The 19736-nt window shown below is 50.8% G+C and overlaps 1 protein-coding gene across 2 annotated transcripts; it reads left to right on the top strand.

Annotated features, from left to right (window-relative positions):
* Nucleotides 1-3518: 3518 nt before the first annotated feature.
* On the top strand, nt 3519-18245 carry MAVS (mitochondrial antiviral signaling protein). 2 transcript variants are annotated; one of them, XM_032461891.1, is made up of 7 exons: nt 3519-3673; nt 6916-7104; nt 8037-8211; nt 9500-9645; nt 10393-10549; nt 12478-12992; nt 13847-18245. In XM_032461891.1, the coding sequence occupies exons 2-7, from the start codon at nt 6988-6990 to the stop codon at nt 14303-14305; spliced, it is 1569 nt and encodes a 522-aa protein (XP_032317782.1). In that variant the 5' UTR covers nt 3519-3673; nt 6916-6987; the 3' UTR covers nt 14306-18245. The 2 variants fall into 2 exon arrangements, with proteins under 2 accessions (XP_032317782.1, XP_006187193.2); XM_006187131.3 differs by lacking the exon at nt 3519-3673 and adding an exon at nt 3709-4571.
* The last annotated feature ends 1491 nt before the right edge of the window (nt 18246-19736 follow it).

Here is a 19736-nt window from a genome sequence, read left to right as displayed (position 1 = left end):
GCCTTAGTAAGAGTTTATCATTTGTCCCATTGATGTCCTTTTTCAGTTTCAGGGTCCAACCCAAAATTCCACATTGCTTTTAGTTGTTAACTCTCTTTATTTTTTCTTTAATCTGGAGTGGTTCCTCAGTCTTTCCTTGTCTTTCATGGCATTGACATTTTTAGAGAGTTACTCTGTGGATCAGTGCTATCCAGGACAACCTTTTAAAAAATTGTCCAATAGAACTTTCAGGGATTATAGAAGTACCTGTATCTGTGCTGTCCAATGTGATAGGCATTAGCCACATGAAAATAGCATCTGAAATGTGGCTGGTGGCGCTGAGGAACTGAAGTTTATATTTTTTAAAATTTTAATTGAAATAGCTACATGTGGCAAGTGGCTACTGTATTGGACAGGACAGCTGTTGACTGTCCCTCGTTTTGGGTTTGTTTAATGTTTCCTCATAATTCACTTCAGATTACAAGTTTCTGCAAGAATACCATAGATGTGATGCTGTACTCTCCTTTGGTTCCCTGACAAAGGAGACGAAACCACTGAGGCCTAGATTTTTTCCCTAGCGCTGTGCCTAGCTCAGCATGGCACAGGTGCCCTGTACATCACTGCACTTGTTTCTCTCTCTCCCTGCACTAGAAGCATCCTGAGGGCAGGGCTTATGTTGTGTTCATCTTTGCATGCCCTGCGCCTGTCACAGTGTCTGGCACTTAGGAAGTTGCTCGGTTAAGTTTACCGGATGAGTGAATCATAGGCCTGGATTTTTATTGTGGCAAAATATATATAAAATTTACCATTTTAACCATTTTTAAGTGTAAAGTTCTGTGGCATTAAGTACATTCACATTGTTGTGCATCCATTTCCAGAACTTTTTTCATCTTCCCCAACGGAAAGTCTCTACCCATTAGACACTTAACTCTCCATTCTCCATTGCCTCAAGCCCCTGGCAAGCACCATTCTACGTTCTACTCTATGAATTTGACTACTCTAGGTCCCTCATGTAACTGGAGTCATACAATATTCGTCCTTTTGTGACTGGCTTACTTCACTTAGCATAAATTCTTCAGGGTTCATGTTATAGCATGTGTTAGAATTTTTTCCTTTTTAAGGCTGAATAATATTCCATTGTGTGTATATACTACATTTGGTTTTATCCATTCATCCATTGATAGACATTTGGGTTGCTTCTACCTTTTGGCTGTTGTGAATAATGTCGCTATGAACATGGGTGTAGAAACATCTGTTTGAGTCCCTGCTTTCCTTTCTTTGGGTATGTATCCGAGAGTGCAATTGCTGGATCCTATGGCACTTCTATTTTTAATTTTTTGAGGAACCACCATATTGTTTTCCATAGCAGCTGCACCATTTCACATTCCCACCAGCAATGTACAAGCATTCCACGCCAACACCTGTCATTTTTTAAAAAATAATAGCCATCCTAATGGTTGATATTTGCTATAGAAGGAATGTTTATGTCCACTGCACCCTCCGCATTCATATATTGAAAACTAATCTCCAATGTGATGGTATTTGGAGATGGGGTCTTTGGGAGGTGATTAGGTCATAAAGGTGAAGACCTCAAAGAGAATTAGTGCTTTTTTAAGAGACCCAGAGAGCTCCCTTTTTCTTTCTGCATGTGAGGACACAGTGAGAACACTGTCCTTGAACCAGGAAGTGGGCCCTTATCAGACATCTAATGTGCTGGCACCTCACTCTTAGACTTCCCAGCCTCCAACACTGAGAAATAAATGTTTGTTGTTTAAGCCACCCAGTCTATGATATTTTTGTTAGGGCAGCCCAAATGGACTAAGTCAGAGTATCATTGTGTTTTTGAGGAAGCTGTATATATATATATATATATTTAATGCCCTGTGAGGTCCAGCAAAGACAGGGGTGACAACTGCTTTTGGAAGCCAGTCAGCATACTTCCAATATTCTTCCTGCGAGAATTGGATATGAGGTCACTGGATTCGGGGCAGGTAGCAGGCAGGAGTAATTCTCAAACTAATCAACATTCAACCTGTCTTGGCTAAACAAGGCAGAGCTGGCTTTATCCCAGTTAGTTGAGTTCAGGTGTGACATTAACACCATTCTGTAAATGCTGAATGTTGTGAAATATCCACAGGGTTACCACATAAGGTAATAAAAAAAAAAAAAAAGGTGTTCAGGTATCTTTCTATGATTCAGTTTGGGAGCACTGGCTTTGGAGATTGGCATTTGCACATGATCCTGGCCCAAACTCTTACTCCTCAGTTGTCTTATTTTTCTTTTAAGTTGCAGTAAAGGTGTAACAATCTTAAGTGTACAGTTAATGCATTTTTTACATATGTGCAAGCCCAAGTACTCACCACTTACATCAAGATACAGAACATTTCCATCATTGTAGAAGGCTCTCTGGTACCCAACCCCTCAACACACCCCCCAGAGATAGCCAGTGATATCATTTCTACTTATGTAGATGAGTTTTGCCAGTTTTTGAATCTTAGCTTACCTTGTGACTTGGAGCAAACAGCATGTGCTCTTTGTGCTTGGTTGGTTAGCCATGATGCCTATTCATCCTGGTAAGATTGATCCGTGTTGTGTTTATCAATAATTTGTTTCTCTTGTCTGTTCTTTTTCACTGCTGTATATGACACGGTTTGTCTCCATTTTCCTGCTGATGGACATTTGCGTTGTTTCTAGAGCTTGCCTATTATGAATAAAGCCACTATGAACGTTAGCTATCGTGCCTGTTTCTAGGTGGACCCATAGGTCACTCAGGAGTGGTTGCTGGGTGATACGGTTGGCGTACGTTTAACTTAAGAACTGCCATTTCCCCAAATCTTTTGATCTCTCTTTAAAACAGGAAAAAAGAAACCTCTACCCGGTTATTTTGAGAATACTTAATGGGCCCTAAGACGTAAGACTTTAAATCTGTACCTGGAACCCAGTGAGCACTCAGTAATTCCTGGCCTTTGCCCCAGCAGAGGGAGGGTGAGGCGGTTGGCGAGCACTTAGGAGAGGTACCGCCCCAAATCCTTGGGCGGAGAGGACTTTCCCACGCAGCACTCAAGGCCCACACCGGAAGTGCCTGGCGAGCCAACTTTGGCGCCCCTGCCCTGTATATACCTACCTGTCCCAAAATTCCACCCCCCTCGCCCCCGCCACTCCTTCCTGCCTCCTCAAGCCCAGGGGGAGCGTCGCCTGGCTGAATGCTCGCGCCCTTGTGAGCTTTGTGTGTCACCCAGTGTTTACTGAGCACCCTGTGTGCTGGGCCCTGGGCGCCCAGGAGCGAACGACATAAAGACCCTCACCCCACAAATTACTCGGCGGGAGGAGGGGTAGCTTTGCGTAGGAAGCGTCGGGACCGAGTCCGCCACAGTTTCTACTTGGTTTCTAGCCAGACCCTTGGAGAATTACCCTGGAAGTTGCTCGAGAGGAACAAAAAAAGAACATTTGCTCCTCCGCGCCCCAGCAGGAACCGAGGCCAGTCCCGAGTGCGTGTCCAGCGCATCCAGGCCCCAAAACCGAGGCCAAGCGCCTGCCCCCGCCGCCCTGAGGATCCAGCTCGCCCGGAAGCCCCGCCCCCGCCGTTTGGCCTGTGGCCGCGCGGCCCGGGCCCTGCCCCTCCCTGCCTCCCTGCCGGGGAGGGTTCCGGGCTGTCCTCGATCAAAGGCTGGTCGCCTGACCGCGACTACCCAAGGTAAGAGCGCTGCGCCGGGAGCTCTGTCCTCTCAGCTCAGGGCGCACGGACGTCCTTCCGGAAGGTGGCCTGCGGTGCAGGAGCCGAATGGGACTCGGGAGTCCTCCAGGGCGCGTGGGCCTTGTGGCGCGGGGGGCCAGGAAGAGTGGGTCCTAATTAAGGCATCAAGGGCTCCGCGCGCCGCATCTTGCACCAGGGACTCGGGGGGTGGGTGGCGCGGGGCGTCTGCTCGGGCTGAAGGGGAGGTTGGGTCCTGGCTGCTGGGCTCTTCCAGCCGCTGGCAGGCCCAGGGTGACCTCCAGGCGAGGCCTATCCCGGGTGCGCCAACCCCTGGCGGCCAAGGCCGCGCTTGCGGGTCGAGGGCTGCCGCCCTCCCCTGGGTCTTGACTGTTCCCCGTGGTGACACCTGTTCAGAACGGCCTCTTGGCGCTCCCCGGACCTAGATCTGGCCCAGGAATTCAGAAATAGGCCCTGAGGCTATGAGGCCTCGTCCCTTCCGGGCGGGTGGAGTTTTCTTTCTGGAAAGCGCTCGGAGCCTCAGGAGCAGTGGGGTCGGAATCGCTCCTTGCCGCGGCGGTCCGGAACACTCCGCCGGGAATCTTCTGTGAGACGGCAAGAGGGCGCCAGGAAAACACTGGAAAAAACAAAACTGTTTGGAAACTGAGAGACGTCTGAGGAACAGTTAGCGAGCTGAGAACCGCTGCTTTGGAGGGCAGTGTTGGAATGTCCTCAGACCTGTCGGAAAGATTTCCATCTCTCACAAGAGAAGGGACTAAAATACTGCGTCCTACCAGGAGCACCCTCACTCAGCGCCTCTCTTCCGCCCCGGCCCTCGCCCCAGGAGGGGTTGTATGAGTCTCACTTGCTGCAGGGGTCGCTGTGCCCTGCAAGGTGTATGGTGAGTTGCAATGAGGCAGCAGGTCCTGGGTTGCAGTCCTGTCAGGCCAAAGTTCAGCCGTGCAACTTGGCGTCACTTCTTCTCTCGTGGGATCGTGGCAAGGATTAAATGAAAGAAACTTAGGTTGTGCCTGCCTATAGTGGACCCTCAATAAATATGAACAAATATGGGCTTCCTTTCTTTTTGGTTGGACCCTTTCTTCCCCCATGCTCCTGCTAAACTCTATGCCTCCCGCTGGGATGCAGAAGAACGTTATCACCTGACTCTTGATCCCCTGGGAGAGAAGGAGAAAAGAGTCTGCCACCACAGAGTTGTTCTTTCCTCATCTCCTGAAGGCTCAAGGGACCCCCACCCCACCTCCCTGATCCTCTTGACCTCTGTAGTTAGTACTTGCCCCACCGGGAATGTAGCACCTGGTGGTTTGCAGAGCAAGTCATGGGACATGTGGCTGTAAGGCCAGTGAGCAGCAGGTCGGCAGGACTGCTGCCCCATATCCCATGTGGCAGAAGCCTGGCAGCCTGAACAGCTTTTGGGAACTTTCTGCTCTGCAACACTGTCTCCTAGGCTTCCCACCTAATCTTGACACCCATGTTTCTACTCCAGCCTGCCCCTCTCTCCTTTGCTCCCTTCCCTTCTTGAAAACCCCTTTGGACTCCAGTAGCATCTTATGCTTCTCTTGTTGAAAATGGAGCTTTGGAGTCCCCTCTGCACCACTACTTCTTCCCCAGATTCTCTGGCTTGCTAAGTAGCACCCTCCACCCACCCAGTGCCTAAGAAGTCAGCCTTGATTCTTCTCTCTCCTTTACCTCTCATATCCACAGAATACTGGGAATCCAGCCACTCTTGCCATCTCCATGGTTACTATACTGGCCATACCCATTACGTGTTCCCTGCTATCGCCTCCTGACTTGTCTCCTTGCTTCCATCCTGTTCCCTCCACAATCCAGTGTCCTCAAAACCACCACAGAGGTCTTGAACATAAATCAAATCTTCTCCCTTCTGTGCTCAGAACGCTTCCTGTTTCACTCCAAATAAAACCTAAAGTCCTTTCCTATATTGTCCTAAGTGAGTGGCCCTTCCCAACCTTCTTGACCTTGATCTTTGCCCCTCCCCCTAACTTTCTAAACCTGGATCACTCCAATCTACTTTCTGTTCTTCAAACATGCCAAACTCGTTCCCACCTTAGGACTTCTTGCTTGCTGTGCCCTCTGCCTAAAACATGGATCTTACAGCCAAGAACAGTTCAGCTCAAATGTCAATTCAGAAAGACTTCCCTGACCATCCCAGTTCAAGCAGCATGCCCTTCTTCAGGGGCTCTGTCTCCTTATCTGCTTTATTTTCTCTGTAATCTTTATTACTTTATTACTAGCTGGAATTCTTATTTAGGGTATATTTACTGATTCGTTATCTGTCCCACTCTAGTAGAATATAAATTGGTTAATGACAGATCTTGTCTGTCTTATTCCCTGCATGAGAGACAAATAAGAAACAAGCAAACAAACATTTATAATTGCAAACTGTGGTAAGTAGTACATAAGCAACCCACAGCAATTGATTGTACTTGGGGCACTTTTAAATTTCAGGCTTACAAAGCTGGACTACTGTGTTGTCAACCAAGCTCTCTGAGCCATTTAGGGGTGAGGACAAGGCTGGAAAAAACTGGTAACTTGCCCTGGGTCACACTGTGAGTGAAACTCAGCCTCCTACCCTAAGGATATGTATGTAGCAAGCTTTAATGGTAGGCTTACAGTCATGTTCTGGAAAGAACCTGGTCCTGGATCCTGAAGACCTCAGTTCTTTGCTCTTCTACTAACTAGCAAGCCCTCTTCATTTCTTGGAACTTCATTTTCTTGACCACTAGAGTAGGATGGGTTGTATTATGATCACGCTGGGTGCTTTCTTCTCCTTCTCCCCTCCTTCTCCTCCCCTTCCCCCCAGTATACTTCAAAGAAGCAGGACTTCCAGGTGGAACCCTCTTGCTGTCAGCAGCTAGGGGCACATTCAGACCTGGGGATGATGAGGGAGGTGGAGCCAGAGCCCTCCCCAACACTGACCAACCTGCAGGGCAGAAATGGGTTCTAGGTCTTCTGGATCTGTTTTTGTTTTGCTTTGTTTGTCCATCAGTTTGTTTTTAAGCAAATTCATCGATCAATTCATTTTTAAAGAGATTAATTTAATAATCCTGTTTCATTATTGCCTGGGTCTCACTCTGGGACTCAGGCAGTAATGAAATAGGATTATTAAAGAAAAAAGCAAAAATTCCAAAGAGCTGAGAAAGAAAGAACTGCTTTTTGCCCAACCTCACTCCCAATTCTGTTGCTATGTGTGGTCTGTTTTCTTCCAGTATTTTTTCCTCTCTCATTCCATCCACACTTCATGGGCCAGAGCCCTCTGTCACTTCAGAACCTGGACAGTGATGACGTTTGCCGAGGACAAGACTTATCAGTATATCCGCAACAATCACAGCAATTTTTGCCATATCCATGTTCTGGAGATTCTGCCTTACCTGTCCTGCCTCACAGCAAGTGACCAGGTGAGCCAGGGTGTGACAACCAGGCACTGATTCGGGGCAGGGCTGTGGAATTGGGAGCTTCTCCCAGGCCAGGGCCAACTCCTTCCATCTCTGTAGTCTGTCTCCTGCTTCCCGTCCTTGACATTTTTCTAACTTTCATAATAAAGTGTGCCTCAGGGTGTCCTTTCCAGCCTCCCTGAGCTCCCTCTTGTGTCGTTTTGGTGTAGTGCACCAAAATACTGCATAGATTTCTGGGCTCCGGGCCCCTCACCCACATTTACCAGAATCTTCTTTTTCTTCATCTTCCTCTCTCTTGTCCTGTGTCCTTGTTCCTGTTTAGTTTTGATTCCATTCTCCTTGTTATGGGACCTGTCCTGGCAGGGAGCCTGGGGCTCAGTCTTGAGAGTCCATGGGAATAAGACTGTTCTAGCTCCCTCAGCACATGCTGTGGAGTGGGCCTGGCCCCTCCCATTTTAGCTGTCCCCAGATTGAACCCAGCAGACTCCGTCCACCTCCTGCATGCAGATGCTGGTGGTGTGCGGGTCTGCGGCTGGTGGGGTTTGGCTCCTTCCTCTTGTGTTTTGGTGTTTATGGGACTACCTTGCCATTTAGTTCTGCAGTAAATGCTTTCTATGGGTTTTTGTTTCTGCTACCTGGTTATTTGTTTGTATGTGCTAAGCCTCAATTTCTTCATCAGTAGAGTGGGTATAATAATAACATTAAATAAGATTCTTCATACAAAGCTCTGAGCAGAACGCTTGAGAGCCTATTTCTGGTAGCTGCTTTTAAACCTGGGCTCAAACCCTGGCCTTGTCCTAGGCTCTGACCCAGTTTCAGATGGTTGCCTCCCTCTGTGGCTTTCTAGGTACCTCCAGTTGCAGCTACCCCCTCCAGGGTGGGGAAAGGGTCAGGACCACCTGGCTTGAGCTAGGCAGTGGGGCTGTGTCTTTCAGGACCGACTGCGGGCCTCCTATGAGCGCTGGGGGAACCAGGGCACCCTGTGGGAGCTCTTCAGCAGCCTTCGGCGGAGGAGCGGCTGGGTGCATTCCTTCATCGAAGCGCTGAGGAGCTGTGAGCATTCTTGCCTCGCTGACGAAGTGGCTCGCGTCTACCAGAGCAACCTGCCCCGTGAGCCTCCTGCCCTGGGCCTCTTCTGGGACTCCTGTCTGATTCCACTGGCCTCCCCTCTTCTTCTCTCCTCACCCCATACCTCTGGCTTCCTCTGTCACCCTCCTTCCAGCCTCCTGGGCAGTGGACAAACCTGAGTGTAGATCCCAGTTTGGCCACTTAATAACCATTATTAACCCTTTGGTCAGGCCCCTTTGTCTCCCTAAGCCTCAGTCTTCTTCTCTGTAAAATAGGGCTAATGGCAACATCTACCTTGCAGGGCTGCAGTAGACACCATGGGATGATGGCGTATTGAGTGCTCTGCTGGGGCTGAGACCCTCCCATATGCTCAGCAAATAGAGCCTTAATTTTTGTGGCCATGATGATGGCCTCCCACCCTCTTCCTCCTGTCTCCTCTCCCTCAGTTCACCTTCCCTCTCTCTGCTCATCTCTCTCCCCTCCTTTCACTTTCCCGCTCTTCTCCCCGTGGATTCCTTCCTTCCTTTCTCGTCATCTCTTCCCCTCCCACTGGTTTCCCCTGAAGCCTTTTAGCCCCCACCCACAGCTGCCCAGTTATCCCTCAGTGTCTCTCGGTGCTCCCTGCCAGGCCCAGTGCCCAGGGAAGGGTCTGATGAGCTCAGGGTCTCAGGGGCTGAAGCAGGAAGACTTGCGCCAGCCCTACTTATATTTCAGACTAGAGACAACTACTGACACCCTGCTTAGATTTACAGTCTTAGCATGTCTGTGTGTTTGCCTTTCTTCTTTTCCCTCTTTTCCTTCTTCCCTCCCTCTCTCCCCTCCTTCCTTCCTCCCTAACTCATCTCTTCATTTGTGGAGGTTAGCAGTGGCTCCCTCAAATACAGACAGCTGTGGTGGGGCCAGGGGTAGGGGCAAAGGAGAGGGACTGAGGAGGCAGCTTTAAGTCAGGGGTCAGTTAGTGGTGAGGGCCACCCGTGAGGAGGAGGAGGAGGAGGAAGCGCCTGGGTCCCAGGATGTCCGGGACAGAAGTGATGACTGCTGACACAGTCTGGGTGGTGAGAGGCCTGCGAGGTGCCCTTCCCTTCCGTACTCTCCTCTCACCCATTGCTCCTTCTGCTGATCCTTGTCCTCTCTAGCGCCACTCTCCCTTCCACACCTGCCTCCACTTGGTGAAGCTTGTCACCTTTGGGGAGTACCTCCCACGTCAGGACAGCTTTTGGAGCTGTGGGACTGACAGACAAGGACCTGGGGGCCTAGGAACACCCAGGCCTCTCCTGTCACTGACAGCCCCCCAGTTCCTCCTCGACATCACTGTATCTTTGTCCCTCAGGGACTCCAAACCAACCCCCAGCCCCAGTGGAGCCACCGTCAGTTCCTGCTGTGGCCCCCAGCAGCCTCCACAACTGCTACAGAGAGGATGAGCTGAGTTATCCTATTCCTGTCCAGGACACCGAGCCGCCAGAGTCCCCGGGAGAGGTGCGTCTTCACAGTCTACCTTGAGCCTTCTGCTTCTGTGTTCCTGTCTGCCCACTTCTGCTCACCCAGCCTTCCAGAGGCCCTCTCCTGTGCCCCACAAATCATGCCTAATCTCTGCTCAGAACCCCAGGGCTCCCCCACTGGGGATCTGCCCTAGACCAGCTCCCAGACTGCCAGCCAGGACTTCACTATGTGGCAGCCCCCAACCTTCTGTCATCAGCTAGCTGTGAGGTCAGTTTTGAGGTCTTTGCAGTAGTCCACGTGAGATGTTGAGCTGGCTCGAGGGATCAAGGGGTGATTAAATGAGGGGGAGTGAGGGAGCAAGAGGTGAGGGGGTAGGAGGTGGATGGTGGGAGCTGAAATCATTCCTAGTAAAGTCAAGTTTGGGGGGAAAGATGACTGATTCTATTGGGATATGATGTAGGGTATCAAGGAGACACAAAGTCATGGACTTGCATCCCAAGACAGGGGTCTGTGCAGTGGTCCCACAGATGGGGACCTTTCTGTAGGGCCAGACAGATGAAAGGGACCCTGTCATGAAATGACAGGATGATTTTCTGTGAGGTGGGTTCAAAGTCACCTGTAGACAGAAGTTGTGGCAATGATGAAAGCTGAGGCAAGGGCTTCCTTGGCTCCTGTGCTCCATGGCGTGGGCTGAGGCCTGCGAGAGCTGCCCCAAGAGCAGAAGCTGCCCTTTGCCCGCCCCTGGGAGAAGCAACTGCCTTATTCACATTTTCCCTCTTGCAGAGTTCAAAGAAAGTCCCACAGTCATCCAGCTCTGGGGCTGTCCTGAAGAGGCTGAGTGGCCCCCCGGAACCCTCCTCTGACACAGTGGCTCTCAGCCCCCTCCCCTCCGGTGGGCCTCAGGAGCAGGACACAGAGCCAGGCCGCACCCACACAGCAGGTATGTCCAGACTCCGGAGTCAGAGGGCCTTTCTCACCTCCCGGTCAGGGTAAGGGTTAGAGTGGCCCCTCTGGCTGTCTTGGACAGGAGGCAAAGGTAGGAATAAAAGGAGCTCATCCCAGGGAACAACCCAGTTCCTTAGAGGGCATGTTGGTTAGCATTTGCTGTGTAACATACAATCCCAAAATTTAATGGCTTTAAATATTTATTTAGTTCATAATTGTGTGGGTCAGCAACTGGGGCTCGCTCAGTTGGGCAGTTCTGATCTTGGCTAAGTTCCCGCTTGTATACATGTCAGTGTACACATAAGCTTTGTATAACTCTGGCTGTTGGCTGGGGTACCTTGGTTCTCTTCCATGAGTCTCTCATTTTCCAGCAGACAAGCTGATTTCATATACTTGAGAAGAGTTCTGAGAGAGAGAAAGAGAAAAAGAGAGAAAGAGAAGGAAAGAGAGGGGCTTCTGGTGCATAGGTTCAAAACTAGCGCAGAGTTCTTCCTGCCTCTTTCTGTGGGACAAAGCAAGTCACAAGGCCAACCCAGTGTCAAGAAATAGAGAGAGAGACTTCATCCCTAGATGAGAGGACTGATGAGGTGACCTTGCAGAGGGCATGGGTACAGGAAGGAGATGTGAATTAGGGCCACTAATGCACTATACCAAAGGGACTCTAGGATCTGCCAGGACCTGGAGGACAGCACCTGAAGGAGAGTGCAAGGCTAGGCCAGCTGTTGGCAGCTGGGTCTCTAGCTCCCAGTAAATCACCAAAACTTTTCAGCCCTCTGAGGAAGTATGTTGTTCATCAGCCAAGGGCCTGGACCCCTGCACCAGCCCTCTCAGTAATATAGTGCTGTCTGCTCTGATCTCCCAGACTGACATCTCTGCACCACTATTTCCCAAACTATGTTCCACATGACTGGTGCCCAGCCAGCCCTCGCTGTCCATGGGAAAGCCACAAGGCACAGCCACAAGGCACATGAGCAGTTAAAGGCTCAGAGAAGCCATCTTAGTGCCCCATGCTCTTGTCACGCCAAACTGTGCCCCAAGCTTCCATTTGTGTTTTATAGTGTCCACTTGCCATGGAACACCTTTCAGGAAATGCTGCTGTGGATCAGGGAGGCAAATGGTACTTTGATTTCAGTACAAGCATCGATACAGTTCCCGTGACATTCTGTCGTATTAGATTTGGGGCGGGAGTTGGGGGGTACATCAGAATCACCCCTGACCTTTGTCCACAGTAGGGCCTGGCATGTGCATTCTAAGAGTTCCATAGGGAATCCTGATATTTCCGCCTTTATGGACCATCACCACCTGCTCCCTCCTGCTTTCCCCACTTCAGGCCGTCCTCCCAGGGGTGGCTTTGTCCATGCAGCCCCCAAACCCTTTGGCATTAGAGAAGATTTGCACACGCTGGGGGCTGGCTGGGCCTCTGGTGCCACATGACTAATGTGAGCTCTTCTCCTTGAGCCATCCTGTTGCCCTCTGCCCTGGCCGAGGATTGCTCCTACTGGTAGGAAAAAAGGCAGTGGGAGAAACATCCAGGATTCCACTAGGCTAAGGAGAAGATGGAAGAGGCAGGCACAAGAGGAAAAGGAGGCAGGCAAGAGAAGAAAAGCAGAGGATTATTCATTAACTAATGATACTCAAGCTCCTAGACCCTGGTAGAAGGAGGGATTTACTCTTGTGAGAAAACAAGTCAAGGACCGAAGAGAGACAGGACCAAGGATACACCTGCAGCCGGCCTGGGAGAAGTGGCCAGAGGGACTGTGGAGACACCCGCTGTGGGTGGGAGGTTGGGAGGCTTAATGCAGTAGCAATGGTGTGAGTTGGGGCAGAGGGACCCTTCTCTAGCCCTCTGATCCCTGAGTCACTGTGATTTTAGGGTAACACTCTTGTGGGTTTGCGTTTCTCCTTTTGTTTCGCCACCTGCAGGCGTGGTCCCCAGCCTCACACCATCCCGTGGGCCTGTGTCTCCAACTGTCTCCTTCCAGCCCTTGGCCCGTTCTACCCCCAGGGCAAGCCGCTTGCCTGGACCCCCAGTGTCAGCTCCATCTGTTGGCACCTCTTCCTCCTCCACTGGCTTGGCCTCTGCAGGGGGTGCTGGTGACCAGGCTGAAGGCACTATCTGCTCCAGTGGGGCAGGGGTGCCCACCAACTCTATGATTGCCTGCACAGCACCCTCCAAGGTACCTACCAACTCAGCACTTGCCAGCACAGTACCTTCCAAGTTGCCCACCAGCTTGAAGCCCACTGGTACAGTGCCCACTAATGTGCTCGCCAGTCAAGTACCATCCAAATTGCCCATCAATGCAATGCGTTCTGGCACAGTGCCACCCAAAGTGCCTGCTGGCCTGGTGCCTGACCACAAGAAGCCTACGACCATGGTGCCCAGCAGGGTGCCTGCCAACACTGGGCCCACTGTCAGGAGCAGCAACAGACCCTCGGAGGTAAGTCCTCGCAGTGATCTAGACCTCTTCCCCAAGCCCTGTCCTTGGACCCTTTCCAGTCTCCATTCTGACTCCAGCCTAGGCTGGTCCAGAGCTTTTTTTTTTTTTTTTTGAGGCTATAAGGACAGCTGAGACCCAGCCTCATCAGACCTCACACCATGTCCTTTAGAGTAATAATAATCATGAGAGCTCTTACGTGTGGATGCTTCAGAAGGGTCAGGTGGGCTTGGCCACCTTCACTGGTCATGTGCACTAACTCATTTAGAGCTCACAGCTTCCTTTTAAGCTCAGCAGTGCTATTTTGCAGACATCTCCTCAGTGAGAGGGTAGAGCAGGGTGGCCTGTCTGCCTCGATGCCTTGCTCTTCACCACCAAGATATCTGGCCTGCCCCACTGTGACCAGCGTTTTACAGACTGCAGTCCCAGCCCATCTAGCCTGGAGCAGCTGCCCAGACCCAGCAGCCTCCACAGCTGCCCGCTCCGAACCTGCAAGTCTAACCCTTCTGCTATTGTTTGCCTGGAGGGACCAAGTCCAGGACCCCTTGGGCGCATGAGGCCGCCCGTGACCAAGGGATCCCTGTGGTGGAAGTGAGCTCACAGGCAGACCAGTGAGTAGAGCTCTCAGCCCTGGAGGAGGTCGCCCCTGATGCTTCTGCAGGGCCTTGGTCCCCTCCTCCCCCACTGTCCTCCTGTACCATCAGCGAGTTGAGTCCCCAAGCAAGGGTGGCCTTGCAGCACTATGAGAACTGATGGGTCAGGGTGCTAGTTCTTGGTCTGGCCTGGGAATGGGGCCACTCAGCCTGGCTTGTCTCCCTGACATCCTCAGTCCCTTCCTGTCCCTCTTTCTTTCCCAGGAGACTCCTGCGTCTCCAGCACCCACAGGCGCTGTTGCTGGAGGTACCTTGCCCTGGCCAGACAGCAGCTCTGACCGCTGGAGCTCAGAGCCAGAGCTGAGCAAGCCTGGCGGGCTGGTATCCAGGATGGATAGCCAGCCATTCTCCATCTGCTCTGCGGACCTTGCCATCAGCTGCAGCGATTCCCTGGGCGCAGGGCCTGACAACGCCCCAGAGGAGAATGAGTACGTGTCTATGGACACCATTAGGATTCACGAGGGCCCCAGCGCCCCTCTCCTGGGGGACAGCCCTGGGATGCGCACCCCTCCGTGTGCCCCAGAGTTCCAGGCAGAGGAGGAATTGGAGGAGTCGCTGACTGTTGGGAGAATCCTCTGGGCCCCATGGCTTGGGGCGGCTGTGGCTGGGGCACTCCTGGCCACACTCCTTGCTGTGATGTACCGGCGGCGTCTGCTCCAGTGAATCCCCCAAATCCCCTTCACCAGGCATCTAGTCCTTCCCCCGCAGCACATCCGCTGGAGCCACAGAGCAGAGCTGTCTCACCGTCCTTGACCCCTTTGCGGGGCTGACAGAGGCTGGGTCACAGGGGAGGCAGGGGCCAGGCCTGGTCTTGGGAGGCAGCATTTTCATCCCAGCTTGTGCCCTCTTGGCTCCCTTTTCATCCTTGGCTTTCTGGGCCCTGGGCTGCCCCAGGCATTCCAGACCTCACCCTGGCCATCTGGGTCACCCTTATCCTCTGGAGGAGATACCCCCGTCCAGGCCTTATCCTTCTTTACCCAAGTGCAAAGATCAGGAGACCACAAGGGCTCAGCAACATCCCCTGCCCTAGTCCCTGGCAGCTGACAGCAGATGGGTTGGGTAGGGAACCCCATAGGACATCGCTCTGGCCCCCAGTGGCTAAGCCTGAGGCTATTGTCCCAGGAGCAGCAAAGTGGCCCATCTCCAAGGACCTGACAGCTTCTAGTCCCCTGTCTCTCTGGTTCCCCTCCCCTGCCACATAAGGATGGGGAGGAGGTCTGGAGATTCCCAAGGACTCCTGGGAAGCCTGACGAGCTGCTAGGCCTGAGGACCACCTAAAGAGCCCCTTTCCAGTCTCATCCTGGTCTCTAATCTCCTCAGCTCCCTACAGGGCTTGGTGTGGGAGCACCTGCAAGGCAGAGCTCAGGTCAAGGTTTGGATTTCAGCTCCATCCCTTCTGGGCTGTGTGGCCTTGGCCACAGACTTCTCCGGTCTTGCTTAGCCACATGGACATTGTGTATCATGGCTCATCGTTCTGGGTTCTCCTGAGATTGAGGGATACAGGCCTTTGTCAAGTGCCTAGCCCAGAGTGGGTGACCACTAAATGCTTCTACTGCTCCCTGGCCAGCCTAGTAGAGATGAGGGCATGAGAGGCAGAGTGCCCAGTGGGTAAGGGTGCAACTCTGTAGTGTACGGTGGCCTAGGCCTGCGTCTTGCTCTGTCTTTCTCACTAACTATGCTCTTGGGCAAGGTGTTTACCTCTCTGTGTCTCCATTTTCTCACCTGTAAAATGGAGATGAATAACATTTTTAATATGTATATATCCTAGTGTTGTGAGGATTAAATGAATTTATCTATTTAGAATGGTTGGATACATGTTGTTACTATCCCTATTCAAATATGGAGGAACTGGAGCACTTGGCTACACCTTTAGAGGCAGATGGCAGACCCTCCTGCCTCCCCACCTTTTCTATTTGCCTCTTACTTTATCCCGTGCATTGGGGAATTATTTGGGAGTGGGGAGGGAGGCATGTCCACTGGGGCATCTATACAGGATGGGGGCTGGGGTGCCCCCAACAGCCAGATTGGTGGGTATCCTTGTGGATTCTCTTCAGGTGGCCATTGCTGGACAAGGGGCAGACACAGGAGGCTCAGGAGCTACCTTCATTTCTGGGCTCTTTAAGAGACAAGGACTAGAGCCCTGGGGAGGCATATGAGGTAGGGGTCCTTGTGGCCCACGCCCAAGCTGTCAGTCTGAAGGTCCTGCACCCTCCTTTGGCTGCTGCAACCTTTCTTTTCACTGCCCTAGGGGACTTCAGCAACCTAATGACCTCTACTTCTACCTCTGAACTTCTCTTCAACCCTCTCTCCAAACCCAACAGACTGCACCCTGAAACTAAGTGCTCACTACCCAAGCTGTTTGCACCACTCCCCATCACCCCTGCTCTTAACCACCCTCTGTGCTCCTCCCTCCCTCCCAGGTACCAAGGTCAGAGAACAAGTCATACACTGGTACTGGTTTTAATGTGTTACCCTCCCAAGGTGATTTTGGAAAAAAGTATCTCAAGAAAGCAGTGTGTAGACCCAAAGAATGCTACTTGAGTGGTAGAACTTCAAGCACAGTGACCAGCCATATGGGGATATACCTTTGGGTAATATGTGTAGGAAACATCCAGGGACCTACCTGGTGCTTTTCAAATTATGCTGCCCTGAAGCTCTGACTTGGCCTGCATTGAACAGCATCCCTATTTTGGCTGTTTTCAATCTGAAGGCCTCTAAAATGCCAACTTCAAGCAGAATTGGGATTGGCCAGTGTGTGGAGGCCTGTGGCCAGGAGAGGGCTTGGGTTGATGACGTGTGTCAGATCTCAGGAGTCCTGGGTTTGGAGTGTGGTTTCAGCTGCAGGAAGGTGCATGTAGGAGGGAAACCCAGGCAGGTTCCCCTCATGGATGATGGAGAGAGGGAGGAAGGACCAAGGAGGACAGGGGGGACCTCTTCCCCCTGTGGTGGGCACAGCTACCTACACCTGGAGACTTGGGAAATCACCCTTCAGCTTGAGGGAAAGGCTAGGGTGGGGCCAGAGGGCCAGGTACTGTCCTAAGCACTTAGGGCAGACTCACCAGTAGCTGAGGTACCTGCATATAAATCCATCTCCATCTTTACTCTCTCCTGTTGAAAAAGTTCCCTTAAAGCCCAAGGACCACCAGTGCTTCTCCTTCCCTGGGAAACACCTGCAGACTCTGCTTGACGGACCACGGAAACCAGGCCAATGCCTTTCCCTCACCGCGTTTCCCTTGTTTGATGTACTCACATTCAATTGATTTAGGGGAGTTCCTAGTCAAAGATCAGCAGGATGCCCTTTACTCTTTCAGGCCTTGGATTATTTATAGCTTCATTTAAGAAACATTTTTTATTATTATTATGGAAAACTTAAGCACGCATGGAAGTAGAGAAAATAGAATAATACCCCCCCCATATGCCCATTACCCAGTTTTAATTATGGACTCATGGACAGTCTTGTTCATTTCTGCCTGATTCTCCTTTTTCTGTGCAGATTTCTTTCATAAGTCAGAGAGTAAAGGGTTCAGAAAGCCAAGGGACAGACTTGGGTCAGAAGGATTTTGTGGCAAAGGCTCTCTCTCTCTCTCTCTTTTTTTTCAAGGCAGCATTAGGTAACAATTAGGCATTCCTCTCTTGGTTTCTTGGCCTCAGTGGGTGATATCCCTCTTGAATCAATTCAAAGTATAAGCAGTGCCGGGTCCCTGTCTTAGGAGGAGAAAACCAGAGGGGTTCCTTCATTGGCAAGCTCCTTGGAGGTGCCTGGCTACTGCTCCTGTCCCAAAGAGGAGGTGATTGACAGGTGTGTCCAGTGGCAGTTTGCCCCATTGCACGAGGGATTGCTCTAGGATCTGACGGAGCCCTTCCAGGAGGCAGAAATTCCCATTCTTGGCCAGGCTCAAACTCTGCAGTATGTCTCCTGCTCCTATAGGAGTTTCCCAGGAATGGAGTAATTCAGGCCTTGAGGTCCCTTGCTTTCCAGCAATGCACTATCGTGAAGCTGATGACCAAGGAACACCTCCACCCCGACCTGCAGGGAAAGTAGTGTCCAGGGTCCCTGGGCTCATTGGTGCTGGAAGTGATAACTCTTCATGAATGAAAATCACATGCTATCCCCTGCCACCCCATGCTCACCTTTCTGCTTTTTGTCCTGTAGGCAGGGGCCATGAAGTTCACACTTGGTGCAGATCATGGTCACCCAGAATTCCTCACTCCTGTTGTTAATAACAGCAACGGTGGAAAGGGCTACCACTTACCTCATACCATGCTGTGTGCCAGGTGCTGGGCTAGGTGCCTTACGTATACTAACTCATTTAATCCTCACAAAGACCTTATGAAAGGGGTACAATTATGACCCAATTTACAGCTGGTCTGCAAGACTGGGAGGGAGGAAGGGCCAGAGGGGACAATGCAGGGAAAACTCTGACCCCTGAGCCCCAGAGCTGGGTGTTCTGCATGCCCATGATCCATAGCTGATTGGATGTCTGGACCTTGGGACCCCAATTAAAGTGAGATTTCACACCATCACATCTCTGCCCAGTGTGCTGAGATCTGCCCCTTGCCGTAATAGTGTAATAATGTGCAATATATGATTAATATGGTCTCAGAGATGTTTATCAATATGACTGTAATCACTGTGTGTGTGTGTGACCAGGCTCAGTGGGCGAGGCAGGGGACATAAGTGCAAAATGCCAGGCCTCTGGAGGCCAGTGTGGTTTAGCAGACATTGTTTGTTAAAGGATTCTCTTGTGCCAAGTCTAAGGCCTAAAATGAGTAAGACACCTGCATACCCTGCAGTGCTTGGAAATGGCTCACAAAGTGTGTTGGAGACAAATAGCTTTCATGTCATGTTTTCATGTACAACATGAACATCAACAAATACTGTGTCCTGAGCACGGGGATGGGCCTTGGAGACACAACAGTAAAGCAAGGAGTCCACCTTAGGTGCCCCCTCCATCACCCACTGCCTGCAGTATAATTGTGAGTGGTCTAAAGGAGTGTCCAAAAGCATGGGTGGAGGTGGAAGGGGGAGGGACAAGTGTTATTTTGATCAATCATGTAGTATCAGTAATTATAACAATGAAATCCAGAAAAGCAGTGAAACTTAGATCCTCTAGGGAACAAGAAAAATATTAAGTGTAAATTTATAAAGACACCTACCAGAAAGGCTAAAATGAAAGTGTCTGACAAGATCAAGTGTTGATGGAAATATAGAGCAACTGAAACGCTCAGACTTTAGGGGGACTGTAAGTTGGTAAAAACCCTGTTAGAAAATTGGCAATATCTACTAAAGCTGAGCACATGCATAGCCTGGACTCAGCAGTTCCATTTCTAGGTATGTACATGACAGAAACGAGAGCTCTTGTCTACCAAGATATGTGCAAGGATATTTCTAACTGCACTGTTCATAGTAGCCCCAAACTGGAATCAACCCAAATGTCTATCCATGGTAGAATGGTTATATAAGTTAGGATAAAGTCATACAGTAGAATATTAGTATACAACAATGAGTATGAATGAAAATATTGTTACACACAACATGGGTATGTCTCACGGACATGATGTTGAGCAAAAGAAGTCAGTACATATACAAAAGTGCTCCCTGTGTGATTCTATTCCTATAGAAAATACAGAAATAAGTAAAGTGATCTATGGTGCTGAAAGTCAGCATGGTTAGCTTTGGGAGGGATAGATACTTCCTGATTTGGGTGTTGGTTTTATGAGTATGTTCAGACTCCCTGTTAGAGATACTGAGATAAACCAAGGTCACTCACAGGACAACAAACAGAGGCTGTTCATTCAGAGCTGGCAAGAAAGGCCACTGTCACTTGCATTTGGCAGGGAGGGAATCAAAGGCAGGCAGGAATGGGAGAGCATGATGAAAAAAAAAAAGGGAAGGCTTCAGATGTGCTGTGATTGGAGGCTGTTTGCCTAGGACACTGGAGGCCAGCTAACTAGAAGAGGGACGTCAGGAGCATATTTGACTTCCTCTGATTGATCCTGAGTTGGAAGAAAGGAAGGAGTGGTAAGGGACCGGGAAGAAGATGGCACACATTGACCAAGTCCTGATCATTCAAGGCCGACTACTACAGAGGTT

Source organism: Camelus ferus, chromosome 19, assembly GCF_009834535.1.
Source record: "Camelus ferus isolate YT-003-E chromosome 19, BCGSAC_Cfer_1.0, whole genome shotgun sequence".
Lineage (NCBI taxonomy): Eukaryota > Metazoa > Chordata > Mammalia > Artiodactyla > Camelidae > Camelus > Camelus ferus.
The sequence above is the reverse complement of the archived record's forward strand: the minus strand, read 5'-3'. Positions and strand labels throughout refer to the sequence as shown.

Bases quoted from the DNA above. Each gene is read 5' to 3' on its own strand.
- MAVS (XM_006187131.3), top strand. The intron at 10,550-12,477 runs GTATGTCCAGAC...CGCCACCTGCAG, and splicing joins AGGCCGCACCCACACAGCAG to GCGTGGTCCCCAGCCTCACA. The intron at 12,993-13,846 runs GTAAGTCCTCGC...TTTCTTTCCCAG, and splicing joins GCAGCAACAGACCCTCGGAG to GAGACTCCTGCGTCTCCAGC.